Below are 20,980 nucleotides of genomic sequence, written 5' to 3'. Positions count from 1 at the left end.
CTTCAGGGTCGCTGTGTCGCGGTGTTCACCGACAACACGACGACCATGTATTATATCAACAAGCAGGGCGGCACCAGATCCTCCTCCCTGTGCCACGAGGCGATACGACTCTGGGACTTTTGTGTAGCCCACTCCATTCACCTCACGGCTTCCTTCCTCCCCGGAGTACGGAACACGCTGGCGGATCGATTGAGCAGATCCTTCCTGTCACACGAGTGGTCCCTTTGCCCAGACGTCGCCCTCTCCATCTTCCGGAGGTGGGGTTATCCCCGGGTGGACCTCTTCGCGTCCAAGGGGAACAGGAAGTGCCAAGCGTTCTGCTCCTTTCAGGGCAGGGAGCCCGGGTCGATAGCGGATGCCTTCCTCATCCAGTGGTCGACCCACCTGTACTATGCGTTTCCCCCATTCCCTCTGGTTCACAGGGTCCTTCTGAAGGTGCGCAGGGACAGGGCTCACGTGATCATGGTAGCCCCGGCATGGCCCAGACAGCACTGGTACCCCATGCTGCTGGACCTGACCATAGCCGACCCAGTTCCCCTGCCGCTTCATCCGGACCTGATTACCCAGGAGCACGGGACCCTCTGTCACCCGGACCTGCAGTCGCTGCACCTAGCTGCGTGGCTCCTGCGTGGCTGACTGGCTCTGAGCTGCGCTGTTCCACGCCGGTGAGGGAGGTGCTCTTGGGCAGCAGGAAGCCGTCCACAAGAGCGACATATTTGGCCAAATGGAAACGCTTCTCCTGTTGGTGCGTGGAGAGAAATCTCCGCCCTTTGGAAGTTTCGGTAGCCGACATCTTAGACTACATTTGGTCCCTCAAAGGGCAAGGTCTGGCCATATCGTCGTTGCGAGTCCACCTGGCAGCTATCTCCACCTTTCACCCGGGTGCGGATGGTCGCTCTGTTTTTTCTCACCCGACGGTGTCTAGATTCCTTAAGGGGCTGGAACGTTTATACCCTAACGTCCGTCCCCCTGCTCCAACCTGGGATCTTAACCTGGTGTTGTCCCGGCTCATGGGTCCCCCCTTTGAGCCGTTAGCTACTTGCTCCCTGCTTTACCTCTCTTGGAAGACGGCCTTTCTAGTAGCTATCACCTCAGCTAGAAGGGTGTCGGAACTCCGGGCTCTTGTGGTAGACCCCCCATATACGGTCTTCCACAAAGACAAGGTGCAGCTGAGACCACACCCTGCTTTTCTCCCCAAGGTGGTCTCAGCCTTCCACGTCAACCAAGAGATATTCCTCCCGGTTTTTTTTCCCGAAACCTCACTCCTCAGGCAGGGAGCAGCAGCTCCACTCGCTTGATGTCCGTAGGGCTCTCGCGTTCTACGTGGAGAGGACCAAGCCCTTCCGCAAATCCCCCCAGCTTTTCGTGGCAGTAGCGGACCGCATGAAAGGGCTTCCTATCTCCTCCCAGAGGTTATCCTCTTGGGTAACGTCCTGCATCAGGACCTGCTATGACTTGGCCCATGTCCCTACGGGCCGTGTGACTGCGCATTCTACCAGGGAGCAGGCGTCGTCGCTGGCTTTCCTCACCCGTGTGCCCATCCAGGAAATCTGTCGGGCAGCGACCTGGTCATCGGTCCACACCTTTGCTTCCCACTACGCCCTGGTCCAGCAGTCAAGAGACGACGCGGCCTTCGGAACTGCAGTGCTCCATGCCGCGACTTCTCACTCCGACCCCACCGCCTAGGTATGGCTTGGGATTCACCTAACTGGAATGGATGTGAGCAATCACTCGAAGAAGAAAAGACGGTTACTCACCTTTGTAACTGTTGTTCTTCGAGATGTGTTGCTCACATCCATTCCACACCCGCCCTCCTTCCCCACTGTCGGAGTAGCCGGCAAGAAGGAACCGAGGAGCGGGTGGGCCGGCAGGGATATATATTGGGCGCCATGGCGGCGCCACTCCAGGGGGCGACCTGCCGGCCCACTGGAGTTGCTAGGGTAAAAAGTTTCCGACGAACGTGCACGCGCGGCGCGCACACCTAACTGGAATGGATGTGAGCAACACATCTCGAAGAACAACAGTTACAAAGGTGAGTAACCGTCTTATCCTGCAGGTTTTCAATATTCTTCAGCCCAAACAGCTGAATGTGTGGTTATCCCCATAAACAAGGGTATTCTGGAGCTGTGTAGGGACTTTGAGTTAACCCAAGCTTCAATTCCTACCTGCTTTAAAGCAGGCATACACTATGTATCAAATTCCTGAGAAGGATTTTGAATATCTTTTTACTTTCACCCAATACCTGGCTCTCTCTGGTAGTGGTAGTAGCTAATGAGAAATCTAGACTGAAGCTTCTAGATCCTTACTTAATAAATGAAGTAGATGGATCTCTTGAGATCTGAGGCATTTGTCAGTGCAAGAAATTCCTCAGAGGATTATCTTCCATCAAGCCATGCTAGCAAAATTATTTTCTTACCACTCCACTCCCCCAGCCTCCTTATTTAATATTCCATAAGATGGTCCTACATGTTTACCTCAAATCCTCTCTTAAAGTGGTTTCTGATTTCCGTTGCAGGTCATTAACCTTGCATTTTTCATTGCGATGCAGGTGCATTTGAAAGGAATTCAGCTCCACACTTTAAATGTCAAGAGGGTCTTAATTTTATTTTCTAAATAGGATCAAACTAATCCACAAGTTGCCCTCCCTTACTTGTGATGTGTTGGATAAGATTAGAATCATAAACTCCTTCCCAGCATAAGACTGCCCAAGCAGATCAGGATATGAATGATTTATTTTGTTCAGCAACCAATGGGTTTCAGAGCACGTTCAGGTAGGTCTAAGGCAGCCTCTACAACATACCTTTGCAGTTTGCTTCTTTAATATACGCAAGATAGTTTGCAGTGTTGTAGCCATGTTGGTATCAGGATATGAGAGAGAGAGTGTAGATGAGATAATCTTTTATTGAACCAACTTCGTGAAAAGTACAAGTTTTCAGGCTCAGGGCTGGATTAACTTTTTGTGGACCTGGCGCCAAACATATTTGTGGGCTCCCATAGGGGTAGTGGGGAATGGCACAGAGGGGCAGAAGGGTTGGTCCCCAGAGGGAGGGGCCAGTTGGGGACAACGAGACAGGGCATGGTGTGGTGGGATCTGCCCCTCTCCATGCTGCCCAGCACAAGGGCTCTGTTTACAAACCTGCAACCACCAGACGTGCACTGATCCGCCCAGCCCTGTGCTTTCAGTATGCCCCTTCCACCTGGGGGTGGGTCCATGCCATACCACCCCCCTACCCAGTGCCCTGCCTTTATGCCCAGCACCCCCTCGCCCAGAGACCTCCACCACAGATCCCTATGCCCACCGCCCTTTCACTGAGACTTCCTTCTGACCCCTATGCCCAGCGTCCTCCGAGACCACCCCACTGCCCAGCATCCCCCTCACAATCACACCATCACAGCTGTACAGCACCCCATGAAGAAATTCTGCATAGAAGAAAAATAACAAAATCTGTGCACAATATTTTAAAATTCTGCAAATTTTATTTGTCAATACATAAATGTGGAAGCTCCAGCATGGCAGTGGGGAGAACAAGCCACTGGTTGCATGAAAGTGGGAGATCACCCTGCATCCTCCCATCATCCCGGGACAGGGACTCAGTAGTGAGGCTGCACCTGACCCTGACACAATGCAAGGGCCAGGCCTGCCCCAGAAATATCCTGGGGCCCTGCCCATCTACGCAAGACACACCAGGTGTGGACAGGTAGGCTCAGCCTGGCAGCAGGATCCAAGTACAGAGGGACTTAGTGTGGAGAGATCCAGGTGGGGGTAAGAGGGTTCTGTATGGGACAGTCTGGGTGTGGGCAGCTCAGTGGGGGATCTGGATGCACAGGGACTCATGGGGGAGGAGGGGCCAGGTCCCGGGGCAATGGAACTCTGCAGAGGGGTTCCAGGTGAAGATGGTTGGGACTCAGTATGGGGTGTCTAGGTGTGGGGAGCTCAGTGGGGCAGGTCATGGTCTGGGTGCAGGGGAGGTGGGGTTCATTTGGGTTGGAGGTCCAGGTGCAGCTGGTTGGGGCTCAGTGGGGAGGGTGTGTGTGGGGCTCATTGGGGTGTTCTAGGTGTAGGGGAGGTGGGGCTTCTCAGGGTGGGGATTTGATGGGCCTGTTTAATGGGGGAGGCCCAGCTCCTGCCAAGGGGATACCACATGCTGGGCTCCCACTTCTCCTATCCTCTTCTATTCCCCATCCAATGCCCCTTCCCCACTGCTCCACCCGCTCCCCATCCCATCCCTCTTCCTTCCCCACTGCCTCTTCCCCCATCCCCAGCCCATCCCCCGCTCGCCCTGCCCCACCATGGGCACTCACTGTTGTACAAAAAACAGGATGGCTGTAAGCACAACCAGCACTAGGACCCAAAGGCAGCATCCAGCAGGCGCAGTCCCCCGACCCCGTTCTCATTGGCCGTGGTTCCCAGCCAATCGGAGCTGCAGAGCCAGCGGTTGGGGCAGGGGCAGTGTGCGGAGCTTCCTGACTGCCCCTACACCTAGAAGCCGGAGGGCGGACATATCACTGCTTCCGGGAGCCGTGCGGAGCCACGGCAGGCAGGGAGCTTGCCTTAGCCCCACTATGCCAACCCGACTTTTAACGGCCCAGTCAGCAGTGCTGACCAGAGCCACCAGGGTCCCTTTTTGACCAGGTGTTCCAGTTGAAAATTGGACACCTGGCAACCCTACCCAAACTAAGCCCATGGGCATTCTCAGCTGCCCCGCCTCCCACTCCCTTTACTTCTTTGTCATTTTCTAAAAGGAAGCAAAGAAATCTGCAGGGGGACCTGTTTTCATTCCCCCAGGAGTATCCCACACAGACCCCCTCCAATGCCCTGCCTACCCTCCAGCCTCAGGTGCTGGGAAGTGACTATGTCTGTGCATGAGCTGAGCCTGCAGCACAGCTGGACCTGGTCAGGGATCACTCTGGCGTCTTGGAAACAGCACAGTCAGCCAGGCCAGAGCCTTTGTGGGCTGGGCTACCTCAGGACCTACTTTCCTGGAGCCGCCCAACCCAGCCTGCTGTGCTGCTCCCCACCCACTGGCTGAGACCGGCCTGGTCCCTGCACCAGTCCCAGGCAGCTCGGCCTGGGGAGGTGGGCAGGGCCGCACAGGTGGCGGGCAGTAGACACTGCCCAAGCCAGAGCTGCCCCTTCAAGTGAAGCAGACCCCTGGGACGTGACCCCTGAGAGCCCACCCAACCCAGCTGTGCCACTGGCCCCACACCCACGGGTGAGGCAGGAGGGAGGGAGGTGAAGAGGAGTGAGTGGTGGGGGGACCTTGAGTTAGAGCTCAGGCAGAGTGGGGAGGGGAGGTGGAGCCACGGTCCGGACACCAGGGCCCCTTCTGAGTGTGGGCCCAGCACCATGATTAACCCAGTACTGTTCAAGCTACACAGAGCTCTTCTGGTCTGGGGAAGGAAGCAGAGTGCCTGAGCTAAATTCAGGTTGGGACAGATATTTTTAAGCATAAGGGGTAACCAATGTTTGAAATGGTCACTTGAAATAAAATGGGTAATTGGGGGCTAGATTGTTTTGTATAAAGGGTTTGAAGTGGGCAGTTAAGGGTAGCAGGCAATGTGGTATGTTACAAATTGTTGTAATAAGCCATAAAAGCAGTGTCCCTGTGAAGTCAATGGTTTTTGGTGTGTAGCAGAGTATGAATTTAAGTTCCCATGGTCTCCTTTTGAAGGTGTTATGCAGGTTAGCTTTGAGGACAAGTATTAAAAGATTGGATATGAACCGATTGCTTTGTGAAAAGTGTTCACCCAGAGTGATATGCTGTGTTTGTCTTTTATCGTTTTTCTGTGTGAACTCTTTTGAAAGTATAGTGATTCTTGGGGCATTTGATGCACTGGGTGATTTACACTACATGTAGTAAGCATGTGTAGAACCCACGGATCTTGAAAGGTGGGTTATGGGAGGTATTGATCTTTGTAGCTGTAAAGATATGTCTTCAGGTTTTGCGTTTGTTGTTCTGGAAGCATCTGGTGCTGCTTTGAGTTTGCATTTAACAGCAAACACTTTGCCCAAACCATGTGAATGGCCATTGGTACTAGGTTGGCTCCCCAGTATGCCAGCGTCATCATGGGTCACTTCAGGGAAGAATTTCTGGAAAAATGCACCATGAAACTAGTGATATATCTGAGATACATTGATAATAGTTTCATCCTCTGGACAGAAGACCTAAACTTCCTCATAGATTTTCATCACAACTTTAACAACCACATATCCATCAGACTCTCCGTAGAGCACTCCCACACCAGCATCAACTCCCTGGACACCATGATTAGCTTAAACAATGGAACCTTACAAACATCTATGTACAAGAAACCCACGGGTCACCACACTTATCTTCACAGATCCAGCAACCACCCGAGACACACCAAAAAATTTATTGTCTATATCCAGCCACTCAAAAATACAACAGTATTTGCTCCAAAGAGAAAGTCCAGGTTGCATACCTAAACACACTTAAAACCACCTTCACTAAACAAGGAGATTCTACCAGAGAAGTAGATTGCATTCTGGAAAGGGCCACCAAAATATTCTAGGAGAACATTCTTCAATACAAGGAAAAAAACCCGAAACCATTGACTGCACATCCCAAGCAACATAGTTATATCGACCTACCTCCTGGTGTAGCTCCACCTCCACTTCTCGGGGAGGTGGAGTACCTACACAATGGGAAAAGCTATTCTGTTGGTGTAGGTAGCATCTTCACTAAGTGCCACAGCAGCACAGTTGCAGTTTTGTAAGCGTAGACAAACTCTCAGACACTGCTTCCTTCACCAGACCTGAAGGAGAGCTCTGTGTAGCTCTAAGGACTTGTACCTCCCACTGTCAGAAGTTGGTCGAGTCAAAGATATTACCTCACCTATCCTACCTCACTTATATGCAAGGTTGGTATTTGGAGCTCTTTATGCAGAATTACTCCCTGTACCTGAATTCTGCCCAATTCAGGACAGTAGTCTTGCAGTTACTTCTAAATACTGCTCCTCAGACTGACCGACCTACAGGATCACTATTTGCTTGCTAATCTCCCAAGTGTGGCAGTCCATATGGACAGCTTCAACAGAGATTTTGAGCATGCAGTGGTTCACTTGGAGCTGTAACTGCACAGATCCAAAGAGAAACTTAACTAAGGCCATGTCTATACTCTGGACCTTATAGCGGCACAGCTGTACCGCTGCAGTTGCGCCACTGTAAGGTCTCCTGTGTAGCCACTTTATGCCAGTGGGAGAGCTCTCTCCCACCAGCATAATTAAACCATCACCAATGAGCGGCGGTAGATATGTTGGTGGAGACACTCTCCTGCTGACATAGCACTGTCCACGCCAGCACTTTTGTCAGTGAAACTTATGTTGGTGAGGGATGTGTTTTTTTTTCACACCCCTGCTTGACAAAAGTTTTGCCAACAAAAGTGCTAGTGTAGACAAGCCTAAAATGTGTTTCTTCAGAGAACAAGTCTTGCAGATAAATAATTAACTCTTGTGATACAGCAAATAGTTTTTCTCCAACTACTCAAATTGTAGTCATGGACACTGGGTTACATACATGTACAGCCATCTGATGGCTTTCTGATCATCTGGTTTTAGAGAGGTAGAAGTCTTAGATAGTTTGCCCATCAGTTCCTAATTTTCGAATGCTCTGCTAATCTTTTCCTCTTCTCAGAGGTTCTAATATCAAAGAGCTTCACAACTCCAGTTTTTATTAAGCTGTTGTTTTTCTTTACTCAGCTCAGTGATGATTGGATACTTCTCTGTTGAACCATAAAGGGGGCGGGCCCTCTCTTCAGTTTTGGAAATGTTACCTGTGGATGCCTCAATTTTTGATCCATAGAAGATATTTCCTGATGCAAATCTACTGCCCTATTTAGTTCTTGCAATTCATAGGCTCCAGTATTATGTTACTTGCAATAATCGATCATCCAGGATAAGGTTTGGGGCTTGTTTACTCCCTGTTAGTGGTGGAAAAGAATTGCTGACCCATGTGTCTCCCTGTTAATTTTTTAATACAAATTAAAATCTGTATACATGTCATCCTAAATGCCTTTTTTTTAAAAAAAAGTTGTTTGAAAAAAAAACAGTTGTTTAAGCATTTTTTGTAAATGCAAACACATATAAATATGTGATTGTACTCTGAAAGTTTCTTTAAGTTTTTTTTTTAACAAGACTATGGTTCCCCTGTGTTTGATTTATGAATCAAGTGTTTTAAGAGCTCCAGATATGTAAGAAATCTGCAATGATAACAAAATGCAAGTTATCTATGTAGCTTACAAAGTTTGCTTTGAGTATTAGTGAGTGTTTTCCTGTGGCAAGGCTACCACCATGTGTCACTAGTTGGAAATGCAATTTTTGTGCTTTGGTTAATAGCTGCAGGCTAAATTTGAACATCTTAAGCGACTTCACCAAGAAGAGAGGATGAAGCTGGAGGAAAAAAGAAAACTCCTGGAAGATGATATGATTGCATTCAATAAAAGGAAAGCTGCTACTGAGTTACTTCAGGCACAGGCATTTGCATCTACACCTAGCGTTACTTTGAAAAAAGACAAGGACCGTAAAAAGTAAGTGCTCATACTAGCAGTCTGTCTAGGATAGCAATAGAGAAAAAAGTCTTCACATTTCCAAGAGTTATTTAGTCATAACCAAATTTCAGTCATTTTAATAAACTGTGTAAATATGTTATCTTTTATATGATGAGAATTAAAGTATGAATAATCATTATGTTTGAGTCATTGACTCAAATAACTTAGCTATTTTGACTGATCTAAGGAACTGCTGTATATTCTATGAGAGTTCTTTTTTTCAATAAGGGATCCAGGTTTTCGGCTTGAACTCCTGTGCTTTGATGTCAGAGATCATGAAATTGTGAACGTGCAGGAACAGAGTGAGAGGGAGAAGTTAGAAAGGGACAGAATCTCACACAGGGAATTCCAGAAATAGCAATTGGATGCAATTGTCGAGTTTTTATGGGTTTAGGGTATGTGTTAGTTTCAAAAGTTGTGGAATTGATCTTTATAGTTACTACTTTTTTCTTGCATTTCTTCTTTTATTCTTTGTCTTATCAGATGTTATGCTATTTTCTAGTAAAGAGTGAAGCCAATGTGGATCTTTGTCAGTGCTAAACAGTAATCTTTGCTGAGTCAATGGCACTCATTGGCTTGCAATCCTCCAATCCCTCCTCTCCACTGAGGAACCAGTTGCTCTGCCATAGTTGTGATTGTCTCATCACATACGTTACAAAAAAGTGTTTTCAGGATTTTGTAACATGGTCCTGCAATTGTGCTGTATCCTGAATATGGCTCACATTTTTTCACTTTTGGAGCCAGTTGATTTTTGTCTTGTGAAAACTTGAAAAAGTCGTGGAGTTACAGGAGTCCTTTAAAAAGCAGAACTCCCAAATAATTCATTAAAACAAATGTGTTTTCACAAAGAAAATTGATGCACACAAAATATGTTTTAACTTTGAGTGTGACAAAAACAACAAACATCATAAAATTGATCATTTTGGTCCCTGATGGTGGATTATAATTTAACTGTAAATAACAGTTTACTTTGTTGTTTATGTCAGTCTTATTGAAATTGAAAAATCAGTTTTGATCTGATACCCAGCTGCATGTTACTGGCCAACTGCTATGCGTAATTTTAGAAGTTATATGGGCACACACATTCCCATGAATGCTGGAGCAAGACCAGGCTTGACTTTGTATATACATCAGTTTTCTATTTCTACTTCACCTTCTCAAAATTGCATCTTATAAACAATATAGCTATTTTCTTTTCCATTCATGTCTTCTTCTGTAAGAATTGTACATGAAAATAGATTTATTAAAATGTATTTATTAACTGTACCATTATGAATAATTCTTGTGTATAAAGTTTTTCATTTTCTCTGTATTTACTAATGTTTTTTTCTGTTTCATTTCCAGCTTTATGTAATACAGAGAATTATGGCAAGCAAATGTTAAAAATTATACAAGTAATCTATGGTTTCCTATACTTCTTTTTCTTCTGTATTTCTTACCAAACAAAAATTTGGAAAATGGCCATTACTACTGCAAATTAAAGAAGAAAAGTATATGGTCAATATGCATACAGTATTGTAAGTTACTGTTACATTAATATAATTTAATGAACATTTCCATTAAGCAGCTATGTTTATATGCCCTTATACTTTAGGAGCATATGGCCAAGTCACACTTAAGTGCATTGTACCAAAGAAAATATCTCTACCGTAGACAGTTTTCATTCATAATATGAATGCTGTAGTACAGAAGTATTCAGTGAATATATATATTATAGCCTTTTGAAAGTAATTTTGATACGTTATGTTTACTTATTAAACAGCATTTAATGTAACTTCTGAAGTGTTTTGAAATGTATTAAATATTTAAGTCTGCTCAAATAACCACTTATTAATTTTGCTGACATTGGTTTATTTTTTATAGAGACACTGTTCTGATTGTGTGTTCTAAGCTTTCTAATGAAAACGAATCACGGTCTTCAGTGCTGCAGTGTTGCATGCTAATATATTTGTAGTTGACATTACTAATTGAAGACCAAGTCATTTAAAAATATAGTCTAATCCACTTTCATCTGCTTTTCAGTCTTTGGCCTCTTTACATGTATTCCCTGGTTCAGAAGCTGAGCATTTTTTAAATAAACTGGGCTATTAAAGACACACATGACTAACTTTACGACATGACTAGTCCCATTATTTCAGTGAGACTTCTTGCATGCACAAGTTAAACCCGTGTATAAGTGTTTCCAAGATTGGAGCCTTACTTTATTTGTATCTCTTTACTACATAAAGACAAACTGTTTAGTGGCTTACAGAATAGGTTGAAGAATCATTTTTTAAAAACAAACTTTGGAAAGTAACCATAGCTTTGTAGTGTTAAAATTATGTCATACAACTAGAAAAGATGACTAACCTTCCCTTTTGTTAACTTCAGCATCTTTAGGTTAAAGCACGTTTAAAACAATTCTTGTATTTTAAAAGTCCCCAATAACTATTTATCTGCAATAATCTATAGACAGTGTAATTCTCCAAAGATGACTTGTATGTTACTATTTTTAAAATAAAATATTAATACATAACTTCACTGAAATAAAATGTACTTGCTGAAAAGTGTCTAAATTGCTTAAAATCCTACTTTTGTGTGTGTTGGTATTAGACACATGGGGTAAGAATTCATGTTACTCTTAAAAATAAACAAAAGTAATACAGTTGCAATTTTTTCAAACATTTTTCTTAAATGGTTTATTGGCCAAAATAAAATTTTAGTTCTGGCGCATTGGCTTAGGAAGTCAGACTGGTTCATATACTGTTACTGTACTCAAGCTCTGGCCCTTCTGAGTTTATTTAGACTGAGGAGATGATGCACACAAAGATGAGATACGGTGATAAGAGGGGAGGAGAGTAATGGAAAGGAGTAGTAGTATAATTGGAGATGAAGTGTAGTTTGGAAAAGTCCATAACTGCCTTTGGGTGCACTTACCCTGAAATATAAGACACTGAATAAGTGCTAGTATGTGTACTTGCATGCCGTACGGTACAGTAGAGTTCAAAGCATTAGAAAGCAATTACAATCATCATGTGGGAAATGAGAGTTTAGGTGGAACACTTTTTAATTTACCATAATTCTGTATATGCTCATTAAGCGGGCCCTTCTGAAAGGACTATTCTGTTCATGTAGTGATTGCTAGGATATTCATTCTAGTTTCATTGTTGCTGTTTTGATGCCCCCTATCACAATGCATACTGTATGCATTGTTAAGGCTAAGATTTTAAGGCATGGATATTTTTAAAAGAAGTCACAGACAGGCCACGAGTAATAAAGAAGAATTCACGAAAGCCCATGAGCTGTCTCTGACTTTTACTAAAAATATCCCTGACAAAATGGGGAGCCCAGCTGCGGGGTCCCCACGCCACCTGTGGAGGTTGGGCAGCTGCTGGGGCCGCTCTGAGGTCCGGGGGCCCACATCATCTGTGGGGGCTCGGCGCTCCACAGTACCCACAGCGTCCGGGAGCTTTGAAGGACCCCCGGCACCCATGGTGGTTTTGAACTCTGGGGGTGGTGGCTCAGAGCTCCAGGGCACCCCTGGCAACTGGGAGCTGCGGGGGGCCCCCTCACTGCCCACACCATACTAGGAGCTGTGTCCCACCACCCTCAGCAGCTTGGAGCAGCAGGGAGCCCCTGCCACTCACTGTGTCTTGGAGCTCTGGTGAGCCCCACTGCCTGTGTTGGCTGGGAGTTGCAGGAGGGCCCCCCTGTCCGCAGCAGCTCAGAGCTTGTGGAGGGGCCGCAGCAGCAAGGAGCTGAGGCCCTGCAGCAGCTGGTAACTCCAGGGGCCCACATCACCCACAACCATGGGGAACTGTGGGGTCTCCCTCTGCACCGGGGGGACCCTGCAGCACCTGGTGTACAGGGCTGAATTCATGGAGGTCGCTGGAAGTCATGGATTCTGTGACTTCTGCGACCTCGGTCGAAAAAATCGTAGCCTTCTTAAATATACACAATATATATAAAAATATGCATTCTGGGCCACTGGAACAGTTGCCCTGTTAGGTAAAGGATCAAAGAACATAAGAACAGCCATACTGGGTCAGATCAATAGTCCATCTAGCCCAGTATCCTGTCTTCAGACAGTGGCCAATGCAAGGTGGTTCAGAGGGAATGAGCAGAACAGGAAATCAAGTGATCTATCCCTTGTCGCCCATTCCCAGCTTCTTGCAAACAGAGGCTTGGGACACTTCAGAACATGGTTTTGCATCCCTGCCTATCCTGGTTAATAGCCATTGATGGATTTATCCTCCATGAACTTATCTAGTTCTTTTTGAATCCTGTTATAGTCTTGGCCTTCACAATATCCTCTGGCAAAGAGTTCCACAGGTTGACTCTGCGTTGTGTGGAGAAATACTCCCTTTTTTTTGTTTTAAACCTTCTACCTAGTAATTTCATGTAGTGACCCCTAGTTCTTGTGTTGTGAGGAGGAGTATATAACATTTCCTTGCTTACTTTCTCCACACCAGTCATGATTTTATGCTTTTTACACTTTACCTAACGAGTTATTTGTATGCTTTGTAGTTTAATGTAACTTTAAGATACAGTAATATTTGTACCTTGACTTTGATTTCCTCTCATTGCAAAATTTTATTTTAATCCCCTGATGTTGCTGATATAAGATTTTCCTTTTTCCATATTCCAGAGAATCTACAGTTGCACAATGCAATTAGATGGAGAAAATACCTGATTTAAAATAGTGTATTGATATTTTCTGTATTTCACAGAGTCATTGTAACATATGGAAACAAGAACTGCTTGTGACATCAACATCATTAAGCAGCATCTCAACCTTTACTAAGAGGCAGAGCCATAACTAAGCATTTTGCTTGCCCCAGACTTTAATCATATTTGCACCCACTAGAGGCAACATAGAGGGGAGACACTCAGGGTCACCTGCCCCCTCAGATTTTTGCCTCCCATTTAGCACAGAGGTTTTCAACTATGGAACGTGCCTCCCTAGGGGGATGCACCCCACAGTTTGAAAACTGTCACTTCCTGCCAGGAGCCAGCACATTGGAAGTTGGTGGAGCTGCCTGGCCTGCTCACACCCCTGGTGCACCATGTTGTCGGAGCTGGGCCACTGGCTGGCTGCCCAGAAGCTCTCCCTGTCCTGCTGCCCAAGCCAGGCCACCTCTGCACAGACAGGCACTCCCAGGCAGGCCGGGTGGCACAGCTCCAACCTGTGCCTGACGTGCTCTTGCCTCTTCCCTGAAGGAGATCGGTGCTGGCTGGTGACACCCTCTGAAGCTGATCCCTGCCTATGGAGCCTGGCTGCCATGAGATGCTCCCCATTCCCTGGAGGACTCATTCCCCCTGGGGCACCTGCCTCTCAGCAGTCCAGTCACACCCTGCTCACTGCCCAGGGACCTGCCATTGCAGCCAGGTCACTCTCCCCACCCTTCCTGCTCACAGAGCAGAACTGGCCCTTGCTCCCCTGCCCCAGCCCCATGGCTGTCAGGATTGCAGTCTCACAGCCAGAGCTTTGAGCTCAGCCATGCGACTCGGGCTGAGCCCAGGGCTGGGGGCAGGCAACTGCTGGCAGGGTGGACTCTCTACCGCCAGCACCTGAAATCAAAGCTGTGAGAACAGAGCAACCCCTAGGGTTACCATACTTCAAGTTCCCAAATAGAGGACACTGCCAGGGAGAGGGGAAGAATGAGCTGGAGGGAATATTTGGGGGCTGCTGGAGGGGTGTCTGTACTGGGAGGGATATTTGGAGGTGCTGGTATTTGGAGAGCACTGGAGGGGCTACCTGTGGCAGGGGTACCGCCAGAGGTGGGCTGCTGGTGCTGGGAGAAGATGGGCCTTCTTAACAGGGGAGCACCAGCTGCTGCTGCTGAGGGGATGCTGCATATCGGGCTCCTGCTTCCCCCCATCCCCTTCTCTTCCCCACCCAATCCCCCTTCCCCACTGCCCCCTGTCCCATTCTCTCTCCTTCTCCCCACCCCATCCCCCTTCTCCTCTGCCCCAGTCCCTCTCCCCATCTCATCCCCTTTCCTCTCCCCACTGCTCGCTGCCCCAATGCCTCTCCCCATTCCCCATCTGCCTCTATTTGCCCCATTCCCCAATCCCTATCTCTTCCCCACCCCATCTCCTTTCCCATTATCCCCTGCCTCTTTCCCCCTCCTTCCACGCCCCCTTCCCTTGCCCTATCCCATCCTCCTTTCCCCACTGCCTCTTCCCCCATATCCCCTCCCCCTGCAACCTAGGCACTCACCGTTGTACAGAAAACAGCATGGTGGCCGTATAGGGCAGCCAGCACCTGTGGAAGAGGAAGGCAACTGGCACTAAGACCCAGAAGGCAGCATCCAGCTGCAAAGGCAGCGAGCACCCAGCAGGAGAAGCAGCTCTGGAACTTCTCCTCTCTGGGGGAGGCAATGCTCTCCCAAACTACGCTCATGGACCTCAGCTGACACTGCTGGGCCCAATCCTGGGGGAGGTGAAGGGGGCAGGTGTTTGATGTTGTTGGGCCTGTGCTGCCCCATTTTTGCACTCCCGCTGGCTCTGTGCCCTGAGCGGCTGCTTCTCTTACCCCACTCTAGTTACGGCCCTCAGAAGGGGAACCAGCAAAGGTACAAATAATTATTTTAATGAAACTATTGAAGCTTTGCATAAACATTCAATAACAAATATTGTAAACTATTGTTAATAATGGGTAACAAACATCCATACTAAGATAAGTAGTTTAGTGCCAAGAGAAACACTTTGACAGAACAATGCAGATGCTTTCAAGATAGATAAACTTTTGCAGGTATGGTCCAGGAGCAGTGTCAAAAAGAGAATTTGTCCCTAGCAGCACCCACAAACCTGCATTCAGCAGTGAATCCCTGAGTGCTTTTGTGGTGTTCTGCCAAGAAGGTGTGTGAGTTACATACTTCCCCTAGCTGAGGAAGCGTATCCTGAGCTTCACTTACATCTTCCACCTTTGCCATTGGTGAAGCATATCCTGGTCTGTGTTTGTTGCTTAACATCCTGGCCTTTGACCCAGCTAGATTGCCCTTGACTTAGTTATGCTAGAGCAGTGGTTTTTAAACTGTGGGTAGCGATCCAGTACTGGGTCACGGAATGTAAGGCACTGGGTCACGGCAACTCTGGTCAGCACCACCGACTGGGCCATTAAAAGTCCCGTCAGTGGTGCTGCCTAGCTAAGGCAGGCTAGTCCTACCTGTTTCAACGCCATGCTGCGTTCTGGAAGTGGCCAGCAGCAGGTCCGGCTCCTAGGCTGGGGGCGAGGGGCGGGCGGGCCCACAGGGCTCTGCATGCTGCCCATGCTCTGAGCACCAGCTCTGCAGTCCCATTGGCCAGGAGCTGGCGGGGGGCAGTGCTTGTGGGCGAGAGCTGCACTGAGCAGCTTGCATGCCTCCTCCTAGGAGCCAGACCTGCTTCTGGCCGCTTCCGGGGCGCAGCACAGTCCGTGGTGCCAGGACAGGCGGGAAGCCAGCCTCTGCACCCCTGACCAGGAGCTGCCTGAGGTAAGCCCCTGCCCCCAACTCCATACCCTGACCCCCTACCCCAGCCCTGTGCCCCCCAAACCTGGAACCCCTTCCTGCACCCCAAACCACTCAGCCCTGGCTGTACCCCAGAGCCTGCACCCCCAGCCCAGAGGCCTGACCCCTTTCCGTACCCTAACCCCCTGCCCCAGCCCAGAGCCCCCCCCACCCTGAACCCCTCATTTCCAGCTGCAGCCCTCACCCTCGTACCCCAACTCTCTGCCCCAGCCCTGAGCCCCTTCCACACCCTTATCCCCAGCTCCACTGGGTCGCGGGCATCAACAATTTTCTTCAACTGGGTTGCCAGAAAACAAGCTTGAAAACCACTGTGCTAGAGTATCAGAGGGTAGCCGTGTTAGTCTGGATCTGTAAAAGCAGCAAAGAATCCTGTGGCACCTTATAGACTAACAGACGTTTTGGAGCATGAGCTTTCGTGGGTGAATACCCACTTCCTCAGATGCATGTAATGGAAATATCCAGAGGCAGGTATATATAAGTGTGCTAGCAAGCAAGCTAGAGATAACGAGGTCAGTTCAATCAGGGAGGATGAGGCCCTGTTCTAGCAGTTGAGGTGTGAAAACCAAGAGAGGAGAAACTGGTTCTGTAATTGGCAAGCCATTCACAGTCTTTGTTCAATCCTGAGCTGATGGTGTCAAATTTGCAGATGAGCTAGAGTGTAAACAAGTTTTGGACGAGGACCCGGGAAGTTACAAGTTCTTACTCCTTAGTTGAGGCAGAGTTCTTTTGTAGCCTTATGTCTCTTCAGGCAGAGAGATTAGTCTTCCTCCATCTGTAAAAACATGATATACCTATGCCATTGAGATACTGAAAATGTAAAGCATTAAACACATTATACATTAGTATTTCTGACAGAGAATGGAATCTTAGATTATCTAGGTAGAAGTGAGGGGCAAACACAAAAAAGAGCATTCAAGTAAATGCATACAGTGCAAGAGCTGTGAGTTTCTATTCAGTGATTTCTATCACAGTGAAAGTAATCTGAAATCAACTTTGTATTTGGAAACAAGTCAAAATACCGCTTTAGGTGACCACAGTCCAAAAACTCTCTCAAAAAGGCTTTCCAGAAAGAAGAGAGGTTTATTAGTATAGTTTCCCTTGATGCTGATGAAAGGAAATTTATGACTATCCTTAAATGTGGCCTCTGCATATTCCAACTATGGGATATATTGCCCTGTATCCTGAGCTTTGTGAATCCTATAGAAAATCTGTAACTATTGGGGCTGTACAAGTGCCTCTCCTATGGCACCAAACCATTGGCTTCTAGATTATATTAAGATGTGTGTATTTCAAAGGGCTGAGTTACTGTCTTTACATGGCCAGCTATGGGCATAGGAAAGGCCCAGATAGGAAAATTAGGTTTAAGTTGAAGATATTGTACCCCCTTTGTCTTCCACTATGTGTAGAAAAATACTACCTTAATGTGAATATGGTATAAGAACCCAGAGAGTTTAAAATATTATCTCAAGGATAGGTCACATGATCAGTGCCTCTAGCTATACAACTTCTTCCAGTTGTCCCTATGGGTGCTCCATGTGAGAATGTGCAATGCCTGTGTGCACTTGATTAGAGATTTTCATCAACAAGGCCCATGGATCCATGCCTGCACTCTACCATCCTGGTTCTCTGGTAGAAGGGTATATAGGAAGGGGTGGGACCTACGGCTGTTCTTTTTCCTTCACAGCTGGCTGCAGCTTGAGACAAAGTGCCGTGGTATCCACCAACTAGCTATGTAACCTGCTTTTTTAAATCTTATTTTAAGTATTTTGTTCAGTTGTTATATTCTTTACTTAGTAGCACAGGTTTGTGCTTCCAAAGGGTCCCCCACCCTTTTTTTCATGGTCAGGGCCTGCCACTGCCCTGAGCCTCTCTCTGTTTGTGGCCTTTCCTACATAGGTTATGGCCAATACTCCAGGCTTTAATTCCTACCACAGGGCCTTTCCCCCTCAGCAGCTAGCATTTGAGCTGCCACCACTGCCTTGGGGAGTCTTATGTCCCATCCAAGTGTAAGGTCTGCTCCTGCTTCAAGAGCAAATCCAGGAAGCTGAGGGGAGATATACTGACGAAGTGGGTATTCACCTACGAAAGCTCATGCTCCAATACGTCTGTTAGTCTATAAGGTGCCACAGGACTTTTTGCTGCTTTTACAGATCCAGACTAACACGGCTACCCCTCTGATACTGAAACTGCTTCATGTGGAACACTCCCTGCAAGAGTCTGATTCCCTTCCCCAACACCTCCCCCAGTCACTCCAGATGCCTTGGTGACTTCGTCGGCTCCATCTCCATCTCCCAGCTTTGGACCTTTTGAAGCCTTGTAGGAGAAAAGGCCTCATTCTCTTGAGAAAGAGCCTAAAAGAAGGGGAAAGTCACTATTAAAACCAGGGAGCAAGTTGACTTTGCGTTCAGATGCTAGTACTGCTGAAGCTTCTACCTATTCCAGATGGACTGTCCATATGATCCAGCAACATGGATGAAGCACCTTTTGATGATCTCTTGTTTGTGCTTTCACTCCTGTGTCAGGAAACTGGCAGAGTATCTCTGAGGTGGTGGTGGACATAACAGCAGCATTTTCTGTGTTCCTGCAAAGGTACCTGATGGCATTGCAGACTTTGACTGGCAGATGCTGCTTAGTAGAATTGGCATAGTCACTGATTTCCCCCTATGTAGATCACTGCTTCCAAGGCTGGGCCACAAGCGCAGAGTGGTGTGACCACATTGTCATGTGAACGTGGGATAACCAGATATTGGGTGGGGGTGGAGCGGGGGCAGGAAGAGGCAGGGCAGGAGTGGGGCTTTGGGGGAAGGGGTAATGTGAGATGAGGCCTAGGGTGGAGCGGGAGCAGGAAGAGATGGGACAGGGGGCAGGACCAGGAACGGGATATTGAGCACCCCTAGGGCCCAGAGGAAGCTGGCGCCTGTGACCAGATGACCTCTCTAGGTCCCTTCCAGCTTTATGTTTCTGTGACTCTATAATACCTGAGCACTTCATAATCTTTAATGTATTTATTGTCACAACAATCCTGTGAGCATAGGGAAATGCTGTTACCTACGTTTTACATATGGGGAACTGAGGCACAGAGTGACTAAGTGACTTGCCCAAAGCCACACAGGAAGTCTGTGGTGGAACAGAAAATTAAATCTTGGTCTCTGGAGTCCCTTGGTGACACTAACCAGTGGACCAGCGTTCCTCTCATCTACCCTCTTCAAACCTGCTATTAGTTTGACGGATTATTTATAAAAAGAGGTAGCTTCATAGGAAGCTGATAAGTATAAAGAAGGGAATCAGGCTGTCCCATCTCTGAGTACTTCCTGCCGCCATCCAGCCTGACTCCTCTCTAAAGGCATAACCCAAATACAAGAGGAAAAACGAGAGGTAAATATCAACACAAACAGGGAGCATGCAAAAATAAGGGAAGCTAAAAGAACTTACTTGGGTGTGCACCCGCCTGTCACTGCTTGGTGCTAGCTTGTAGTTTACGCAATTTTCACTCTGTATGGAGGTTGGAGAGAGGAAAACCAAACACACGTGCTTGGGTGTTGCCTGTCAAGGGATTATTTTCTGTGATGGCCTGTTCTGTCATGTCCACAGAGCTCTGAACTGTCCTGTTTTAAAACTATATTGCAGTTCACTTTTGAACACTGAAAATGTATTCGTGCAAACATTTGAGGTTATTTGTGGATCTGAAAATTATATTTTAAATGCTTTAGAAACTTTCTCTTAAAGAGGATTTTCCCAAGATGTGGGTAAATACACCTGGGTGTGGGTTGCAAGGGGCAGCTCGCTGGTGGGTAGAAATAATCTGTCTTTCAGGCACTTCCATGCAGACCTTTCATGTCTCCTTCCTTCCACTAAAAGCTCCTGTTTGGGTTCAGCAGCTGGTACTCTTCTCTCCTGCCAACTCAGCTTTCTGTCTAGACCTTGTTCCCCAGCCCTGTCCCATAGTGTATTGGCCTGACCAGGATTGCGCTGAGTCGGCTTGAAGGAGATTCAATTCCTGGCCAACACACGGAGTGAAATAAGGCATCAAACTGAGAAGAACAAGACAGAGGGATGCGTCCCCCAAATAATTAATGCCCCTGAAAAGGGGTTGTAGTTACAAAATAGTCGGGAAACTGTTTTGAAGTAATCATATCTAGCTCTTATCGTTCCATTGATCTCAAAGCATTTGACAAAGAAGGTCAGTATCATTACCCTGTTTTATCGATGGAAAAATTTAGGCACAGAGGAAATTGACTTGCCCAAGGTCACCCAGCAGGGACAGAGTTTGGAACAGAACCCAGTCTAATGTTCTGGCCACTACTCCACATATACACTGCATTTTTGTCATTAAAACTTCTGTCATATAGGGGTGTGAACCCCTCCCCCCCCGACGACAAAAGTTTTAACAACGAAAAGCACCGGTATGGACAGTGCTTCGTCATTGGGAGACCCTTTCCTAGTGACAAAGCTACCCTCTCTCTTAAAAGTGGTTTTATTTTGTCGCAGGGAGAGCTCTCTCCTGATGACAAAGAGCAGCTACACTGTGTACCTTACAACGGTGGTTCTCAAAGCCAGTCTGCCGCTTGTTCAGGGAAAGCCCCTGGCGGGCCAGGCCTGTTTGTTTACCTCCAAGCCAATGGGGGCTGTGGGAAGGGCGGCCAGCACATCCCTCGGACTGTGCCGTTTTCCGCAGCCCCCATTGGCCTGGAGCTGTGAACCATGGCCAGTGGGAGCTGCAATCGGCCAAACCTGCGGACGCAGCAGGTAAACAAACCGGCCCAGCCCACCAGAGGCTTTCCCTGAACAAGCAGTGGACTGGCTTTGAGAACCACTGCCTTACAATGGTGAGACTCTAATGGCACAGCTATGCCGTTGTAAGGTGTGCAGTGTAGACATAACCTTACTTTGGTTACACCATTCTGAGAGACATTGCCTGTG

At 47.4% G+C, this 20,980-nt stretch overlaps 1 protein-coding gene across 4 annotated transcripts in view; it reads left to right on the top strand.

Moving 5' to 3' along the window:
• SEPTIN10 (septin 10) overlaps positions 1-11,282 on the top strand; it is a 52,773-nt gene extending 41,491 nt beyond the window's left edge. For 3 of the 4 annotated variants that reach the window (XM_050922342.1, XM_050922321.1, XM_050922332.1), the window contains 2 exons: positions 8,356-8,546; positions 9,912-11,282. In XM_050922342.1, the coding sequence (XP_050778299.1) occupies positions 8,356-8,546; positions 9,912-9,921 (201 nt within the window). In that variant the 3' untranslated portion in view covers positions 9,922-11,282. Of the gene's footprint in view, positions 1-8,355; positions 8,547-8,795; positions 9,886-9,911 lie in introns of those variants that run through there. The other variant, XM_050922362.1, reaches the window with a different exon arrangement.
• The last annotated feature ends 9,698 nt before the right edge of the window (positions 11,283-20,980 follow it).

This window comes from Gopherus flavomarginatus, chromosome 1, assembly GCF_025201925.1.
Source record: "Gopherus flavomarginatus isolate rGopFla2 chromosome 1, rGopFla2.mat.asm, whole genome shotgun sequence".
Lineage (NCBI taxonomy): Eukaryota > Metazoa > Chordata > Testudines > Testudinidae > Gopherus > Gopherus flavomarginatus.
This window is presented reverse-complemented; position numbering and strand designations above follow the sequence as displayed.